A 14,916-nucleotide genomic window follows, 5' to 3' on the forward strand; every position below is an offset into this window, starting at 1 on the left:
TTCACATTTAAAATGTTGCCTAAACAGAAGCAGCTGCACAAAAGCTCTGTTGAGATAAAATGCTGTCAAATATCAGTCATTTAAAAATCAGTCAATTTAAATCAGAAAGTGTCCTGAAGAAGAAATCGGATCAGACATTTGATGCCGTCCTTCAGTACCTGACGCTTTTGGGTTGTCAGATATAAAGTCATTTCAGTTCGTACTGAACAAAACAATGGTTACCAGCCAGAGGTCATAGTTTATCATCTAGCTACATCACTGGGGGCACAGGTTCACTCACTGATATTACCGTAAGACACACACACACACACACTCGTCGACATGCAGCCAGAGCGTGTTCAGACCAAGATGTAGTCAGAAGCAGACGGGAAAACGTCACCATTTTTAGTCTCAAAGTGTATTGATTTCAGAATATACTGTACATCTGATGGCAGCTTCATCTAGAGTTTCCTTCACAGGAAAATCAGGCCTTAAAAACAGGTGTCTCTGGCATCATCGCTTTGATTTAGCACTGGTGAATACATTATACTAGGCCAAGAGGAGGATAACGTGGATATATTACACCTTCATTTTCAAGTCATTAAAGAATGAAAGATGAAGGTGTGATGTCAGAACACACCAAGGAGAGGTGACAGGTTGCTGCTTCATTTGTCTCATAAACGGTGACACACATGGCACTAAGCAGTCCTTCCCTTTCTCTATATTCTCTCCTCTAGATTGACCCAAAGGTTGCATTCCCTCGCAGAGCTCAGCCCAAGGTGAGTCCCCTGGTCTTCTTCTTCTCTTAGTTAGTTGTTTACAGCATGCGTGGAGTGTTTCACCCTCTTATCTGAGCTAATGCTTGGTAATCTGATGAACATGATCAGCGCTGACATCACTGAGCTGCTATGTGATTGTGCGTTAACAAAAACAGCCACAACTTTATAAACACAGTATTGTTCAACTCTCCCAAGTGTCTGTATTGCATTTCAAGTACACTCTGCCGGGAAATGAGAAGAATAGCTTCACGAGGCAAACAGCCCAAATAAATACTTAGACTTGTAGTGTTTTATAACATTTTTCTAAACAACAGATTTGTAAAAATGGCTGCGTCACTGGTTATTACATTGGCTCTGGTATGTATCCCAGCTGTAAATACGCAATGCATGAACAAAAGAGATCACACGGAAGAAAGTGACAAAGTGAACTATATATAAAAATACCAACTTAAACCACTGGCAGTGCCATTGTCTCATAATGCGGGGCACACTAGACAACAAAGCACGAGTATCAAAAGGTGGTGGATAGTGGCACTTGGAGCTGCACAAATACAATTAAGTAATGGATCATTGGGGAAAATATTTAAATTTATAGTTGTCATCCACATTGTTGATGCTTTGACTGCAGTGTGATAGTGTTCAGCCTAGCTAACACCTCCTTCCCTTTTACCTGTTTCTCTACTGAATGCTAAGAAAAATGTATCATATGTATAAAATATGCTAGAGTCAGACAGACATGCAGCCATCTGTGCAGCTGCCTGCTGCTTGTCTTCCACTTTGTGTGACTCGTCACAAAAAGAAAGAAAGTTGAAGTGCAAAAGACCAGAGTAATTACAGTTGTCAAGTGTTTGCTGCAACCTGGACTGACTTCAAAGTGAACATCGCATGGGAAACTGATGTAGGTAACATTAAGAAATGGGCGATAAGCTAGAGCCACATTAATAATGGCTCTGTGAACCCAGCTTATAAAGCAACATTACATTAAAAATATAATCGGTGTCTGTCTGCAAGATAATGACAGCGGTTTTCATTGATCCTCACACACACACTTTACAGATAAATGAGTAGTAGCTGTGTTTTTGTTCTATTGCACAAAACAATATATTACTCCTTGTTTTTACCTGTGTGTATTTTTCAAATATCAGTTCTAGGACTTTTTTTCAGCCCTTGAATGGATGGGTTCATTGTCACTTATGAATGATCCCACAGATACAAATGCACCCAATGGTTTCATTATGAAGTTTTCTTCTGCATCTTATAGAGCTGTGACCACTAGTTAATCAATCAGTTAGTCAGGGGGGAAGAAATGTAATCAGTTTTGTAAACTAGTTTTAATAATTTTCAATCCAAAGTTTTTTTTATATTTAATGGTCCCAGGTTTCCAGATGTGAGGATTTGCTGCTGCGCTTGGTCGTAGGTGATAGTAAACTGCATGTTTAGGTTTTGGACCAGTTACATGAGCAAAATATTTAATGAGGTCATGTTTGCTTCAGGACATTGTGGTTGACATGTTTCACTGGTGTTTTGTAGACTGTTATAGACGGTTCACTGATTAACCAAAATATAATAACAATAGTTGTCAGAATAAGCAATACTGAAAGTAATTGGAGGTTGAATATCTCAGCCCGAACAGCTTTTAAGGAGACAACAATGACCATTGTACTAGTGTTCTGGGGGTAGTGTGAGAACTTGTTTTCTACTTAAACTATAATTTTCTCTGTATCACAGTTTTTTGTATTTTGTGTGGGGGGGTGGTAACAATCATAGCAACAGTAAAGCACAACACTGACAACAAATATACAAATTTTAAGTCATACCTTTTTGAACTGCTATCTTAATAAATATACAGTTTAATTAAAAATGTACAGACACATAACAAACAGCCAACACAAAACATGCGTATGTTCTCTTTCCTCCTCTTTCAGTTGGTGACTCGAACCAAGAAGATTTTTGTGGGAGGCCTGTCAGTGAACACAACTATCGAGGACGTCAAACAGTACTTTGACCAGTTTGGGAAGGTGAGTGATTTCTGAGAGAGTGTTAAAGCTGTTGTGGTTGATGATGGTCAGAAAACAAATTATCAGATATAATGGATTCACGTAAGTTTGTCTTGTGAGTATCAGTGCAGAAACAAATCAGCAGCTTAGAAACACGTAGCGCCTCATCCCACCAGCTCTGCCGAGTCTGATTCACCACAAATTCTCTGAGAAAAACTTCACTTGGAGTCGAGCGGCTGCCTGGAAGTGAAGGAGTTACTGTGAGGAGTGCGAGAAAGGATGGAGAGAAAAGACTTGAAGAGGGTAGGAAAATCACGAGGCCCAGAGGCTCCAGGAGCAGCAGGCGAAGTTATGGAGGCTACAAGAGGGAGCAGAGTGAGAGGAGGAGGGAGGCGGGGGGAGAAAAGTTTAGTAGTGAGTGTATGGCGATGGTGAGGAAGGAGGAGGGATTATCAGAATCTGAATTAATCTGATGTAACAGCTGCTCCTACCCACAACCCCCTCCTGGCCCGTTACCGTGGTGACCTAGCTTTGCCCATTGTCCCCAAGTAATTTTGAGGGTAAGGGGTTTTTGTCCTGAAGGAGGAGGGATGAGGTGGTGTTCGGGGCTGTTAGCATGAGTGTGTGTATGTGTGTGTGTGTGTGTGTGTCGGGCGGGGGTTCACTTCGGAGTTTAGTGACAATAAATACAAGTTGATTAATGTTTAAAATCTTGCAAACTTCTCTCTCAACCATTCTACCATTTCCTTAATGTGCTTTTGCGTTCTAGCAGATTTCTACATAAAGTTTTGCCCGAGTTTCTCACATTATGAGGACTCTGAAAGGGAGGAGGCAGAGAATGGATGATGGGCTGACAAAGGATCCGACAAGGGAGGGAGGGCCTGATTGAGAGAGGTTTGTGGAGGCATAAGAGAGGGAACTGGGGCAAAGATGGGGTGTGGGGAGGATTATGTGGGCAATTATGCCTCTGAACAAAGCTAGACAAATATTTTGTTAGTTTGCTCAGAAGATATTTGCATACTGGAAGCTTCTGGATTGTTCATTCTACTAAATGTGTCCTCTAATGTGAAACTGACCATCAGTAATATGTGATTCAAGTTGTACATGAGTTGTGGTTCGTTTTGGGCAAAACAAATTAGACAAAACAAACAAACAAACAAACAAAAAAAGGTCCCAACTTTATCAGCAGGTGGACATCTGCGCCCTTGAAACTTTTCAAAGTCAAACATGTGACAGCTCCGTTTAGCCCTTGTGTTTCCAACTCTGTGGTGCTTTATTTTCAGTGCCCAAGGTTTGGCCTCGAGTTTCTCTGTGCTCCCTCCTCAATCATAACCTTTAGATGAATTTTTGCCGAGAGAGATATCGAGGGATGGATGGTGAAATGTGGCCTCCAGCCATCCATGGAAGTTCCTGATTAGACTGCCTCACTGGACCTTTTGTGTCCCATCCTGGTGAGGACAAAGGAACGCGGAGAGTGATGGGCAGCGGATAACGGGGAAGATCAGAGGTGGAAAAAAAAGGATAACAGGGAATATTGTCCAGTGGTACGCCGTTAAAATGCCCAGAGTTTGAAATATCAAGCAATGATGTGCAATTAACTCAGTTTGCGGTGTTTAATGGGAACTGTGGGCGGTGTTGACATGGTTTGACTGCATCCAGACCATGCAGCAGGATGAGTGTGTGCACTTTCAGTTCACTCTGGGATTCTGTGTGTTTGCCTTGTTAAGTCTGGTTTTTGGAGCCTTTCCTCTTCTTAAAATTGATCATTTAAAATGTTGGCACTCTGGAGAGTTTCAGCTGTTAGGTCTCTTGAATAAAAGTGTCAGCTGAATAGCAAAAATACAGTGTTCTGAGTGCAGACATTCAGAGCTGAACGTGTTGCAGGCGTTGAGCAAATGTCAGGCTGGAAGGAAGCAGTGACTTGAGAAGCATCAGAATAACAGGTCCCCTTTCAGACTGACACTCCTCACTCACCTTTGACCTTTCTGTAGGCAAAGTTCCCACTGGGGGTCCACATAAACACAGACATATGCACTGTGTGCTAGTATGTGTGAGGATGTGACTGTGACAAATGGTTGAGTGGACCGTGTCCAGCGAACTTATTATAGACCAAGAGTACAGATGAATCTTCCAAATGTTTATTTGGAACTCTGTGTGTGGACCGGAGTATAAACATGTCAGCTTGTGACAAGAGGGAGAGGAAGAGAAACCAGCAGAGAGGGAGAGACAGAGTAGGTCAACTCTGACATAAGAAACTCTGGGTGTGTGTAGAACAGACACCTGTGCCTCTGCTGTATAAAGGGAGGCCAGGCCGGAGGGAGAGGTCAAAGGGAGAAGAGGAGGAGGAATTATGGCTGACTGTGCCAACAAACAAAGCCTCCGGGCCTCTTTGTTCTGCGTCTCTCTTTGTCTCTTCTTTCCCCTCCCTCTCCACTTTGACCCAATCCCTTTTCTCTTTCTCTCTCTTACAGGACTCTCTGTGCTCTCTCTCACCGTATCTCCACCTGTCACTACTTCTCTCGCTATCAGCTCACCCCTCTCATCAAGTCTCCACCTGCTTACAGGATTCACCTTTCTGCTTGTGACTGGCTATGTTTTTTTGTGTGTGTGTCAGTGTTCCTCTCTTTGCGGCCCTCTTTGTCTCACTGGATCTTTCCCACTATTCATAAAGCATATTTTATGTTGGCACAAGCTCTTTTATAAGGACTTTTTGTACAGTTGTCATGGCAATGTCAAACTTTGGAGGGGAGGAAGGGGGCAGATTACGAGCTCTTTGTGAGAAAGACTGTAACCGGGGCAGTTTAGCAGCAAACACAACTTCCAACTTTTCACGTTAACCGTTATGTCTATTAGTCATACACACTATTTCTTTATGTTTTCCTGTGTTTGCCCCCTCGGGCTCCTCTTTGTAACCTGTCGCTCGTCTCCAGTCTGCTCCCTCCCTGTCTCCCTCTTCCCCCTCCTTTCTGTCCATCTGTTGCTGAGCCTCCCTGCAGAACTTGAGAAGGGCTGAGGTCAGGCAGTATGTTGCGTGGCGAGAGAGAGAATGCCGCGTTAAAAACCTGTGTTGTTTGTCTCCCCCCAGGTTGATGATGCCATGCTCATGTTCGACAAGACCACCAACAGACACAGAGGTGAGATGGACTGACCTTCCCTCTGTCTTCTGTTCACTTCCCATATCTCTGCTTCTCCTCTCCTTCTCTTCCTCGATTTAATATTCTTCCTCCAGTCCTTCCTGGGTGTCTATTGATCCCCCCCCACCCCCACCCCCCGGGCCTCCTTCTTGTGGTCTGAGCTGGAGGAGATGAACAGAGCTAGTCTAATTAGCCAGTCCGTTAATCAGGATCAGGATAAAGCTTTCATAAGCACCTCCTCCCCACCCTGGGACTGATCGATTATGACAGCCTACTAGCTTTACCCGGGCCTTCTGGCCAGGAAGGGAGGGAAGAGAGGACAAGTGCAGAATAGCACTTGGAGGGGGAGGGGGGCAAATGTATTAAGTGGCTGTTACAGCACTGATTACTTGAGACAGTTAGCTGTCCTGCTGCGCAGAACGGCCTACTGTCTAAGTCCACCATTCTGTGTGAAATGTTTATACGTATGCCCTCGTCTTGTCCTCTCCAGGGTTTGGTTTTGTGACATTTGAAAATGAGGATGTGGTGGAGAAGGTCTGTGAGATCCACTTCCACGAGATCAACAACAAAATGGTGAGCAGCTAGATTTGCAAGCAACACTGGTCAACAACAAGAAACAAGAAGCACTGATTTGTCTTGTCTGGAAACAGGTGGAGTGTAAGAAAGCTCAGCCCAAGGAGGTAATGTCGCCCACAGGCTCAGCCAGGGGGCGCTCCCGGGTAATGCCATATGGAATGGACGCCTTCATGCTGGGCATCGGTATGCTGGGTAAGTTGGTACTGATCAGGACAGGAAGGATGTGGCTGCACAGCTGAACCTGACAGTGACTGTTCTTGCACTGAAACCCCAGTTGCCTTAAAGGTCACATGGTGCCTCATGGGGAGAAAGCTGACCACTGGCCTGTCCTCAACATGCAGCCTTCCTTATCTAGACCTAAGATTTTAGAAGTGACCAAGAAAGTGGAGTTGATGATGGCTTTATAAGAAAAACTTGCAGCTTTCCAAACTGTGAATTACCCACTTACCATATACTGTATGCTTTAGCTATGCCAGTTATTTAGCGTTGCACTTTAATAAAGCTAAAACTAAGGTCCACATTGTACAGCAGTTTTCCCCCAGACAAAGCACTGTTCCACTGAACCTCAGGTGTAAAATTTGTGAAATGGCCCTTTAACAAATAATTTTTCTTTTCTCCTTGCCTTGAAGATGGTCCCTGACACTAATGTCAACTCATTATCAGATTTTTTATTGTATTCACCATCAGAACCTAAACTTGCCACATCAATACTACCACCTACTGTTTGGTCTGAGAATTGCACTTTTGTCTTTAGTAATTCAGTGGTTAGATTAAAGGACATGCCACAACACAACACACACCACAAAAAGTACAAAACAAACCCTGTGTGTAAAATCACATTGCTGAGAGTGAAACAGAAGATGAAGACTGCAATCTGCTCAGTCTTGTTCTTGTGAGAAAAAAAAATTCAGACCACAGAACAACTACCTGCATGTCACAAAGTGTACTAGCAGCACACACACACGCACATGAACACACTAGTACTGGTTTGCATAGTCTCTTAAATCTGCATAGTAGCACATATTCTTCTCATATCACATGTCATTATCATCACTGCAGCGGCGCTTTCTGTATGTGTCGTATTTTCGCTGTGTTTGCGGTGATCCGGGTGTTAACAGTGATTGTGTTTCTGTAGGTTATCCAGGCTTCCAGACAGCCACATACACCAGCCGAAGCTATGCCGGCATCACTCCTGGATACACCTACCAGTTCCCTGGTAATCCCAGCATACTTTCTGATACACTTTGACTTGTCTCCGTCACATTAACTAAGAAATATATACACAGCCACATTTAGTTAGCAAGTGTTCAGCACTGTAGATGCCTGGTGCTGCAGGAGACATACAAGGAGACTTATGGCTCACCTATAATGCAATGAAAGCACAGACACTAAAATCATCCTGGTGTTCCTTGTAGCCTGTACACACATATTACACACAGTATTAATTATAGTGTTAAGATAACATATTCTTGGTTCCATACGAAGTAATGTGTGGTGAGTGATGGCAAAGTGTGATCATTCACTGTTTCTCTGGCTGTGTGTGTGTGCTCTGGCAGTGTTGGTGGCTGTCTCAACACAACTCTGATGTTTCTGTTTCAGAGTTCCACTTAGAGAGGACTCCCCTTCTGACTTCACCCCACCCCCCTGAGCTCACAGGTCAGTCGGTCCCTCCTCTGGACTTTACAAGCAGCGTGTTGTCGGTCTGTGAGCATCAACACCTGATCACTCTGGTTTGTGTTTGTCAGTACTCCTCAGTCTCTAGCTGAAGGCAGGATTGCTCACAGTACTGAGGAAGGTTTTGTGATTTGCTTTAGTTTTCTTCCACTGACCTCATCAGCTCCTCTTTTTTTAATATGATTATTAGCAGTGTTTACTTGTAATTCCTGGTACTCCCAATTCTCAGAAAGCTCCTCGGGTCACTAGAGGGGGACAGTGAGTTATGTTATTCTTTTCTGTCTCTTTAGCCATTCCTCTGACAGCATACGGACCAATGGCAGCAGCAGCAGCAGCAGCAGTAGTTAGAGGTATGAAAAATAAAAAAAGCCTTTTTTTGCTGATCAGTGCCCTCGATATAATTCAAATTTAAATGTTCATATAACCAAACAATCAAAATTAAAGAGTCCCACCTCATGATTTAGGGAATTCATATATAATTTTGATGAAAACGATGTAGCAGCTGTATGTAGCAGCTTGATGCTCTTCAGTGTGATGATGTTAATCCTCCTGGACTAATAGCTAGACACTATACTGAAAAATGTCCAAGATAAACAGAATCACTCTGACGTTGGTCATATGTCAAAAAGCTGAAATAGAATAAAACTTTTGCAGAAAATGTATTTAAACCTGAAAAAATAACCTTTTGTCCACTTGGGATTGAGCTGTAAAGAAAACATAGATATAAAGTATTATCACCTTCTGAGATGACATGGATGAACTTGTTAGCAAATAAGTTTGCTTATTAACAAGTCGAGCAAATACAGAGCAACATGAGCATTCATTTGGAGTCACGTTTCTGGTGAATGCATGTCCTGTGTTTATTTTCATTTTTGCTCTGTTTTAGCCTGCACCAGCTCCTGAGAAAATGATCTGAATCTTTAGCTACTACAGTAAATGCTCTTTATGATCACCGGCTAGTTGCTAACTGAGTCTGTGTCCTTTGGTGCTGAGCAGGCATTGCACATTGGGTTTTTAGAAAACAAAATCAGCTGCCCGCTGTGGCCAAGAACAACACTGATAAGAGGAGTGAGAGCAAACCTAAGGCAGTGAATTTGTGGAACATAAAACCAAAACAATGAGCTTAAAGACTATACAATACTTCATGGGCCTGCAGTGATAACCCTCTGTGGGTTTGTTGCACTGAGTAACATCTTTTACAGCACACATAATCATTGGTGTCATTGTTATAATAAAAAGGGGGATAGATCCGATCTTTTACAGCTAGAGAAAATCAAATCACAGGAATTTTTATAAGCAAAGTTAAACAGAGTAACACAATTGAATGCATAGTAAATGACATACTATTTGTAACATGTAAGATATGATTTAAAAAATGTGAAACCTAAAAATGTATCTACCTGAAAGTAATTCAACAAAAGCAACAAGTCTTCGAGCCTCGGTTTTGATAGTGTCTGTATTTGTTTTTAGGTTCTACCCCGTCTCGCTCAGCTGGATTTTTAGGTACGAGCAGCCCGGGGCCGATGGCGGACCTTTATGGAACAGCCAGTCAGGAGTCCGCTGTCAGCAGTTACCTCAGTGCTGCAAGTCCCGCTCCAAGCACTGGATTCAGCCATAGCTTGGGGGTGAGATATTATCACTATTGATTATGTATTGGAGTTCTGTATTGGGGTATTTTGTGCCCTTGTTCCTTATTATGAGAGTTAGATGAGAAGCTCATATCTTTTCATTAAATATAAGGCTTAGCTTAGCATAAGGAATGGAAGTGGGAGACGGATTTTCAGATTTTACACACAGTATCTCTGTAACTCCACAACCATTATTACATGTTATTCTACACATTAATTTTTACAGAAACAAGATAAAATATGTTGCTTCAAATCTGTGTGCTATGCTAAGCTAACCAGCTGCTGGCTGTAGCCTCACATTTAGCAGACAAATAAGAGGGTGATAGTAATCTTCTCAGCTAACTCTCAGCAGTGTTTCTCTACTGCATATCATCACACGTGCAGCTTTTCATTCTAGTGAAACCCTGCAACAGCTGATTTGACTGATTAGCATCTTCAATGTGAGAAAACAAAAACAGGAGTTGAACTCAAAGTCAGCATTTGCGAACAATAAATGAACTCTGAACTTGCATGCTTGTTTCCACAGGGCCCTTTGATCGCCACAGCCTTCACTAACGGCTACCACTGAGAGATTTTGTGTCAGTGCAGAGCTGTAGACTGAGAGCTGGAAGGAGTTGAAGCTGTTCTGGAGCTGATCTGGCCTGTCTCTGTCCTGTGCACCTCCTCGGCGCGGGCCCCCCCTGGCGCGAGCCTGATCCCAGCCGACCCCACTGACGACTCACCAAACCCCACCTCCTGCAAAAATAAAAGAGGAGCACAAACATTTATCACTACATGTCATAGCAACACCTGCAGATGCTGTATTTTTATTAGTGTGTTTTTTTCCTGTTATTATGTTTCACCATGCTGTTTTTCCCCCAGTTGTTGTGTTATTTCTGCTTTGGTTTTGTTTTAATGGATGATTTGACCTCTGAACCTGATCTGTCTAAGATGAGAGGAGTTAAATCTCCAGCTGAACCCTGTTTACAGGTCAGGACCTGTAATTTGTACTGGAAGACTGTATATTTGTCAGTAGTTCATACTGAATTTTAACAAAACATTTGTGATTAATACTGTTGAAAATGTGTCACAAATTGTATATCTCAGTAGGTTTTTAACAAAGACTTTTTAGACTAATAATTGTCAGATGACAAAGGTCATTAGCCCCAGTTACATAATAGGTGACATGAGCTGTACAATTTTGTAAAATATTGTAAATATGACTCTTTCTGGGGTGGGGTGGGGGGGGTACTCAGTTGATCTTTGTGTCTGGGAGGTGGGAGGCTGTGGGTAAATGGAACAATTGCTTCTTTCATCAATCCTTACATGTTGGAAAGTTTGGCTGTTTTCATAGTTTCACATGGAGGGCAAGAACATTTCAGTTTGTCTGTCTGTCAGTATAAGAGCGGCTGTCTGCTGTACTCCTCTCCAGGCATTTATGAGTTGTGTGTCATTTGACTATGTTACTGCATTCAGAAGCTGCCTCAGAGTTGAAACACTTTCAGCTTTGTGTGTAGCAGGAGACAGCAACACTTCTGGGGATATATGGGTGTAAAAAGCTCATCTAATAGAAGAGGAAAAGGACTTGCTGATTTCTTTGTCATATTGTTTTAACTGTGATTTTCAATATGTGATGATTGTGAAGGGAAATGAAGGACTGGTGTGCAGAGGCAGTCACGCACAGTTAACATGTTTTTGACTGGTTCTCTCTACAGGTTGTGTTGATGTTTGTGTGAGAGTGGTTTTTATACACATTGGTTTTTTGCATTAACATCTATGTCACAATGTCGGTGGTTAAACCTTTCAGAAAGGTGTCTATTCCAACAGGAAAGCGGGGTCTTATAAACTCCAGTTTACATGTCACCCCCAGCCATGAATCCATCGCTGCGTATCCACTGGAGGTCACAGACTGTAGCAATGTGACAGCTTTTTTTTAGACCAAAACTGTTATGTTCAGAGCTACTAGGATGTTGCACTGGCCGATCACAGTAAATGTGTTTTACTTTGAATGTTAGCTTAAGAACAAGGCACTCTCAGTCTACAAAATGCCAGGTTTTACATTTTGATACACTCACTCACACTGCTGTGGACTACCATGGTATACTTTGATACTGAAAAATAATAATCTTGTCAACACTGTAACATTTTCTGATTTTTCCCTGTCAAGTGTTTTCATCTGGGGAAAAAACTTTTTAAAATTCCTAATAAATTATTTTAAAACATTCCATTTATGTGTCCTCTTTGACCTTTTGTGCACCTAATTTTTTTTATACTTTTGAATAAGAGAAATACAAAAGGTAAGAACATTTTTTCACCTTGGTGAAGCAAATTTTTCTGACAAGTTCGAAGGTTTGGAGGTTTTGCCATAGTTCTACATTAGATGGTGCTGTGTGGTCTGGATCATCTGAGGCTGTTTTCATGTCACTTACAACAGACACATCAGCATAAAGAAACCTCATTTTAAAACTGCTGATGGATTTTTGTTGTTTTTATCTACTTGTATACTTGTGTGTAAATCGTAAAGGGAGACTAAATGGTCTTATTCTAATGCATTCTCTAATGTAACGCACTATAAATTTTTATCAAGTTACTATAAATGTATCCTCAATTACTGCTATGTTTGTAATAATTGACATTTGTACTAAATTTACAGTTGAGGAGTAGTGAACTACAACAGGCTGCATGTAATTACACAAATTCATATTTTCATAGTGATTTGAGTAAACTACAAACAATTTTGCACCATAAAAGTAAAGGAATGTTTTTTTTTTTTTACCTTGCTGCATGTAAGTGACTTTTCCACGTTGGCAAAGACGCTTTGAGTGTCAAACACAATGGCCTATCAGATAAGAACTATGAGAGACGACTCATGTGTCATGTAAACAACAGATTCTGCTCTGATTAGTAGAAAGACAGGCTCATTATTTAGACCTGTGTTCAAGCTGTTCATAAAAAGGTACAAGTAGAAGACTGCTGTAGTTGTTAAGATAGTACAAGTCAAATGTTTCAAAACTGACAACTAAGACAACAGGTACATTTTTTTGAGACCAGTGCTCAAGCCAGTCAAATGGTCTAAAAAAGGTGAATTTTTACTGCTTTACAGTAATTTTAATGAGATGATACGACATCCAGATTTGTTTACAACAAACATATAAAATTTGGAGCAGTTTTGTCCTTGTGAAAAGTCCAGATGGGACTGTTTTGTTCAGGACAAGTTTAGGTCTCAGGTATTAAACTTGAGTTGGATTTTTATACTTTTGTATCACATGTACATTGTAGATTTGATCTGATTTTTTTTTTACAAGGTAGTTTAAACTACTTTTTCCAAGTAGCTCAATCAAACTAATTCTCTCTCTAGAGCAGCTTTGCTGTAGTTCAGTATCTTCCACTGTGAAGTAATTGGTAGCTTCCAAAGCTATACATTCAAAGTAGCTTCTCCAACATGGACTAAATTATAGTTTATACTAAATGGCTATAAATGTGCACTGAATTTCTATAAATGGGTAGTAAATTATTATAAATTTGGTTTAAGTTACTATTCAAATGTACAAAATAACTATAAATATACAGTACACTAAATGATTGTACATTTGCACTTTCCTGAACAATTATAAAAGTGTACTAAATCGCTAGAAATGTGCATTAAATTGTTATATATTTGTAATAAATGACCAAAAATGTATACTAAATGACTATAAACTGAGTTATAAACCAGTAAAATGTCTTTTCCCTTTCCTCACATTAAGTGGCAACAGTATCTATTCAGTCTGTCTCCTGGCCTGAATCCTCACATGTCTCTGTGTCCCTCTTATATGTCTGTGCTGGCTGATTTCTCTCATCCATCATCGCTGCTCCACTGCTTCCCTTCCCCTGCCTCCACCTCCATTCTCCCAGTGTCCCAGCTCTGTTGCTTCATGTCTCTGCTTTTGCTGTGTTGTGGGACACTGCAGCTGCTCATGAACACCAAGAAAGACACATTTTAAAATAGGCATTAGCTCTAGATTGGAGGACATTTACATTTGTTTCAAATTAAAAGCATTTTGGACACAAATTGTGGTAAAGTAGATGTGTCCTCAGCAGGTACATAGTATGTCTGTAGGTTACAGGAGCAAGTCACCCAAAAAGGAAAAGTGATTCAATCATTTTTAGTGGCCTAAAAAGAAGTGTCAGTAATGAAAATACTCCGTTTTTGTCAATTGTTTTTAAATAACATTTACAGCTGCTCATGAAAAGTGCAGAGCAATTAAGTTAAACCTCAAGTGCAGAAAACAAATGCATGAATACACAAGCAAAAATAAACACATACATACAAATCAACAATGAATACAATAATCAAAATTACACAGTCACTTTATAAACAAATACAAATAAAAGGGGCCCAGAGAACTGAAACTGAAAAATCTTATGTTGACTTGATAATTATCAATGTGCTCGTATTGTTTATTAATGTTTCCCTTCAGAATTAAGCCACTTATAACTCGGACACCCGTTGTAGAAAACGTAGGCTAAAGTTTACAAGAGCTCGTGTGGCCTGAACACTCGGCGCCAATCGGGTTAAACTTTAACTCGGCCTGGGCTGGAGGAGGACAGGAGGCGGAAGAGGTGTGTTTTCTTCAAGAGACACAGACTGAAGTTCCCTATAAATGGCGCAGAGTGAAGCATAGCACAGGGGATTCATCACAAGAAGAAGTGGTGTGAGGACACAGACCGACACAGACCGTCCGTCCTGGTCTGGGGGAAGGTGGAAAGACTGCTCCGCCTCATGCTGGTGATTTTTGACCCGAGAGGAAAACTCCTCCAGTTCATAGGCGGAAAAACATCGATAACGGTTTTTTTTTTTAAAACCACTCAAACCACAAACACATGAACATTAGACCGTCTGATAGGAACAGCAGGGTTAGGTGGGTATAGATGTTGTGTAGCCTATAATCTGTCGGATTACCAAACTGTAAATGAACAGTTAATCCTGGCCGAGCAGTAAAGTTTTTAACTTCGCAGGAAGCCACCTCTAGCCTCACTAATAGGATAGGAGGGCCCCTGGTGGCCCCTGGCCTGCATGTCCCAGAGCCTACAAAGATACTGACTTTGACCTGGATGTGTGTCTTGTAGTGTTTGAAGCCACCAGGATGGGGAACAGCAACAGCGACAGGTCCAGTGGGGGTCAGGGGGA

At 41.4% G+C, this 14,916-nt stretch overlaps 1 protein-coding gene across 1 annotated transcript in view; it reads left to right on the forward strand.

Annotated features, from left to right (window-relative positions):
- The window catches only part of msi1b (musashi RNA binding protein 1b), a 17,551-nt gene extending 6,050 nt beyond the window's left edge, over nt 1-11,501 (forward strand). The window contains exons 5-14 of the mRNA XM_020590461.1: nt 717-758; nt 2,684-2,776; nt 5,841-5,889; nt 6,380-6,462; nt 6,540-6,657; nt 7,601-7,681; nt 8,065-8,121; nt 8,430-8,489; nt 9,610-9,764; nt 10,294-11,501. Of these exons, the coding sequence (XP_020446117.1) occupies nt 717-758; nt 2,684-2,776; nt 5,841-5,889; nt 6,380-6,462; nt 6,540-6,657; nt 7,601-7,681; nt 8,065-8,121; nt 8,430-8,489; nt 9,610-9,764; nt 10,294-10,335 (780 nt within the window). The 3' untranslated portion in view covers nt 10,336-11,501. The remainder of the gene's footprint in view (nt 1-716; nt 759-2,683; nt 2,777-5,840; nt 5,890-6,379; nt 6,463-6,539; nt 6,658-7,600; nt 7,682-8,064; nt 8,122-8,429; nt 8,490-9,609; nt 9,765-10,293) is intronic.
- Nucleotides 11,502-14,916: the final 3,415 nt, after the last annotated feature.

The sequence above is a fragment of the Monopterus albus genome, unplaced genomic scaffold (assembly GCF_001952655.1).
Source record: "Monopterus albus unplaced genomic scaffold, M_albus_1.0 scaffold12.1, whole genome shotgun sequence".
Lineage (NCBI taxonomy): Eukaryota > Metazoa > Chordata > Actinopteri > Synbranchiformes > Synbranchidae > Monopterus > Monopterus albus.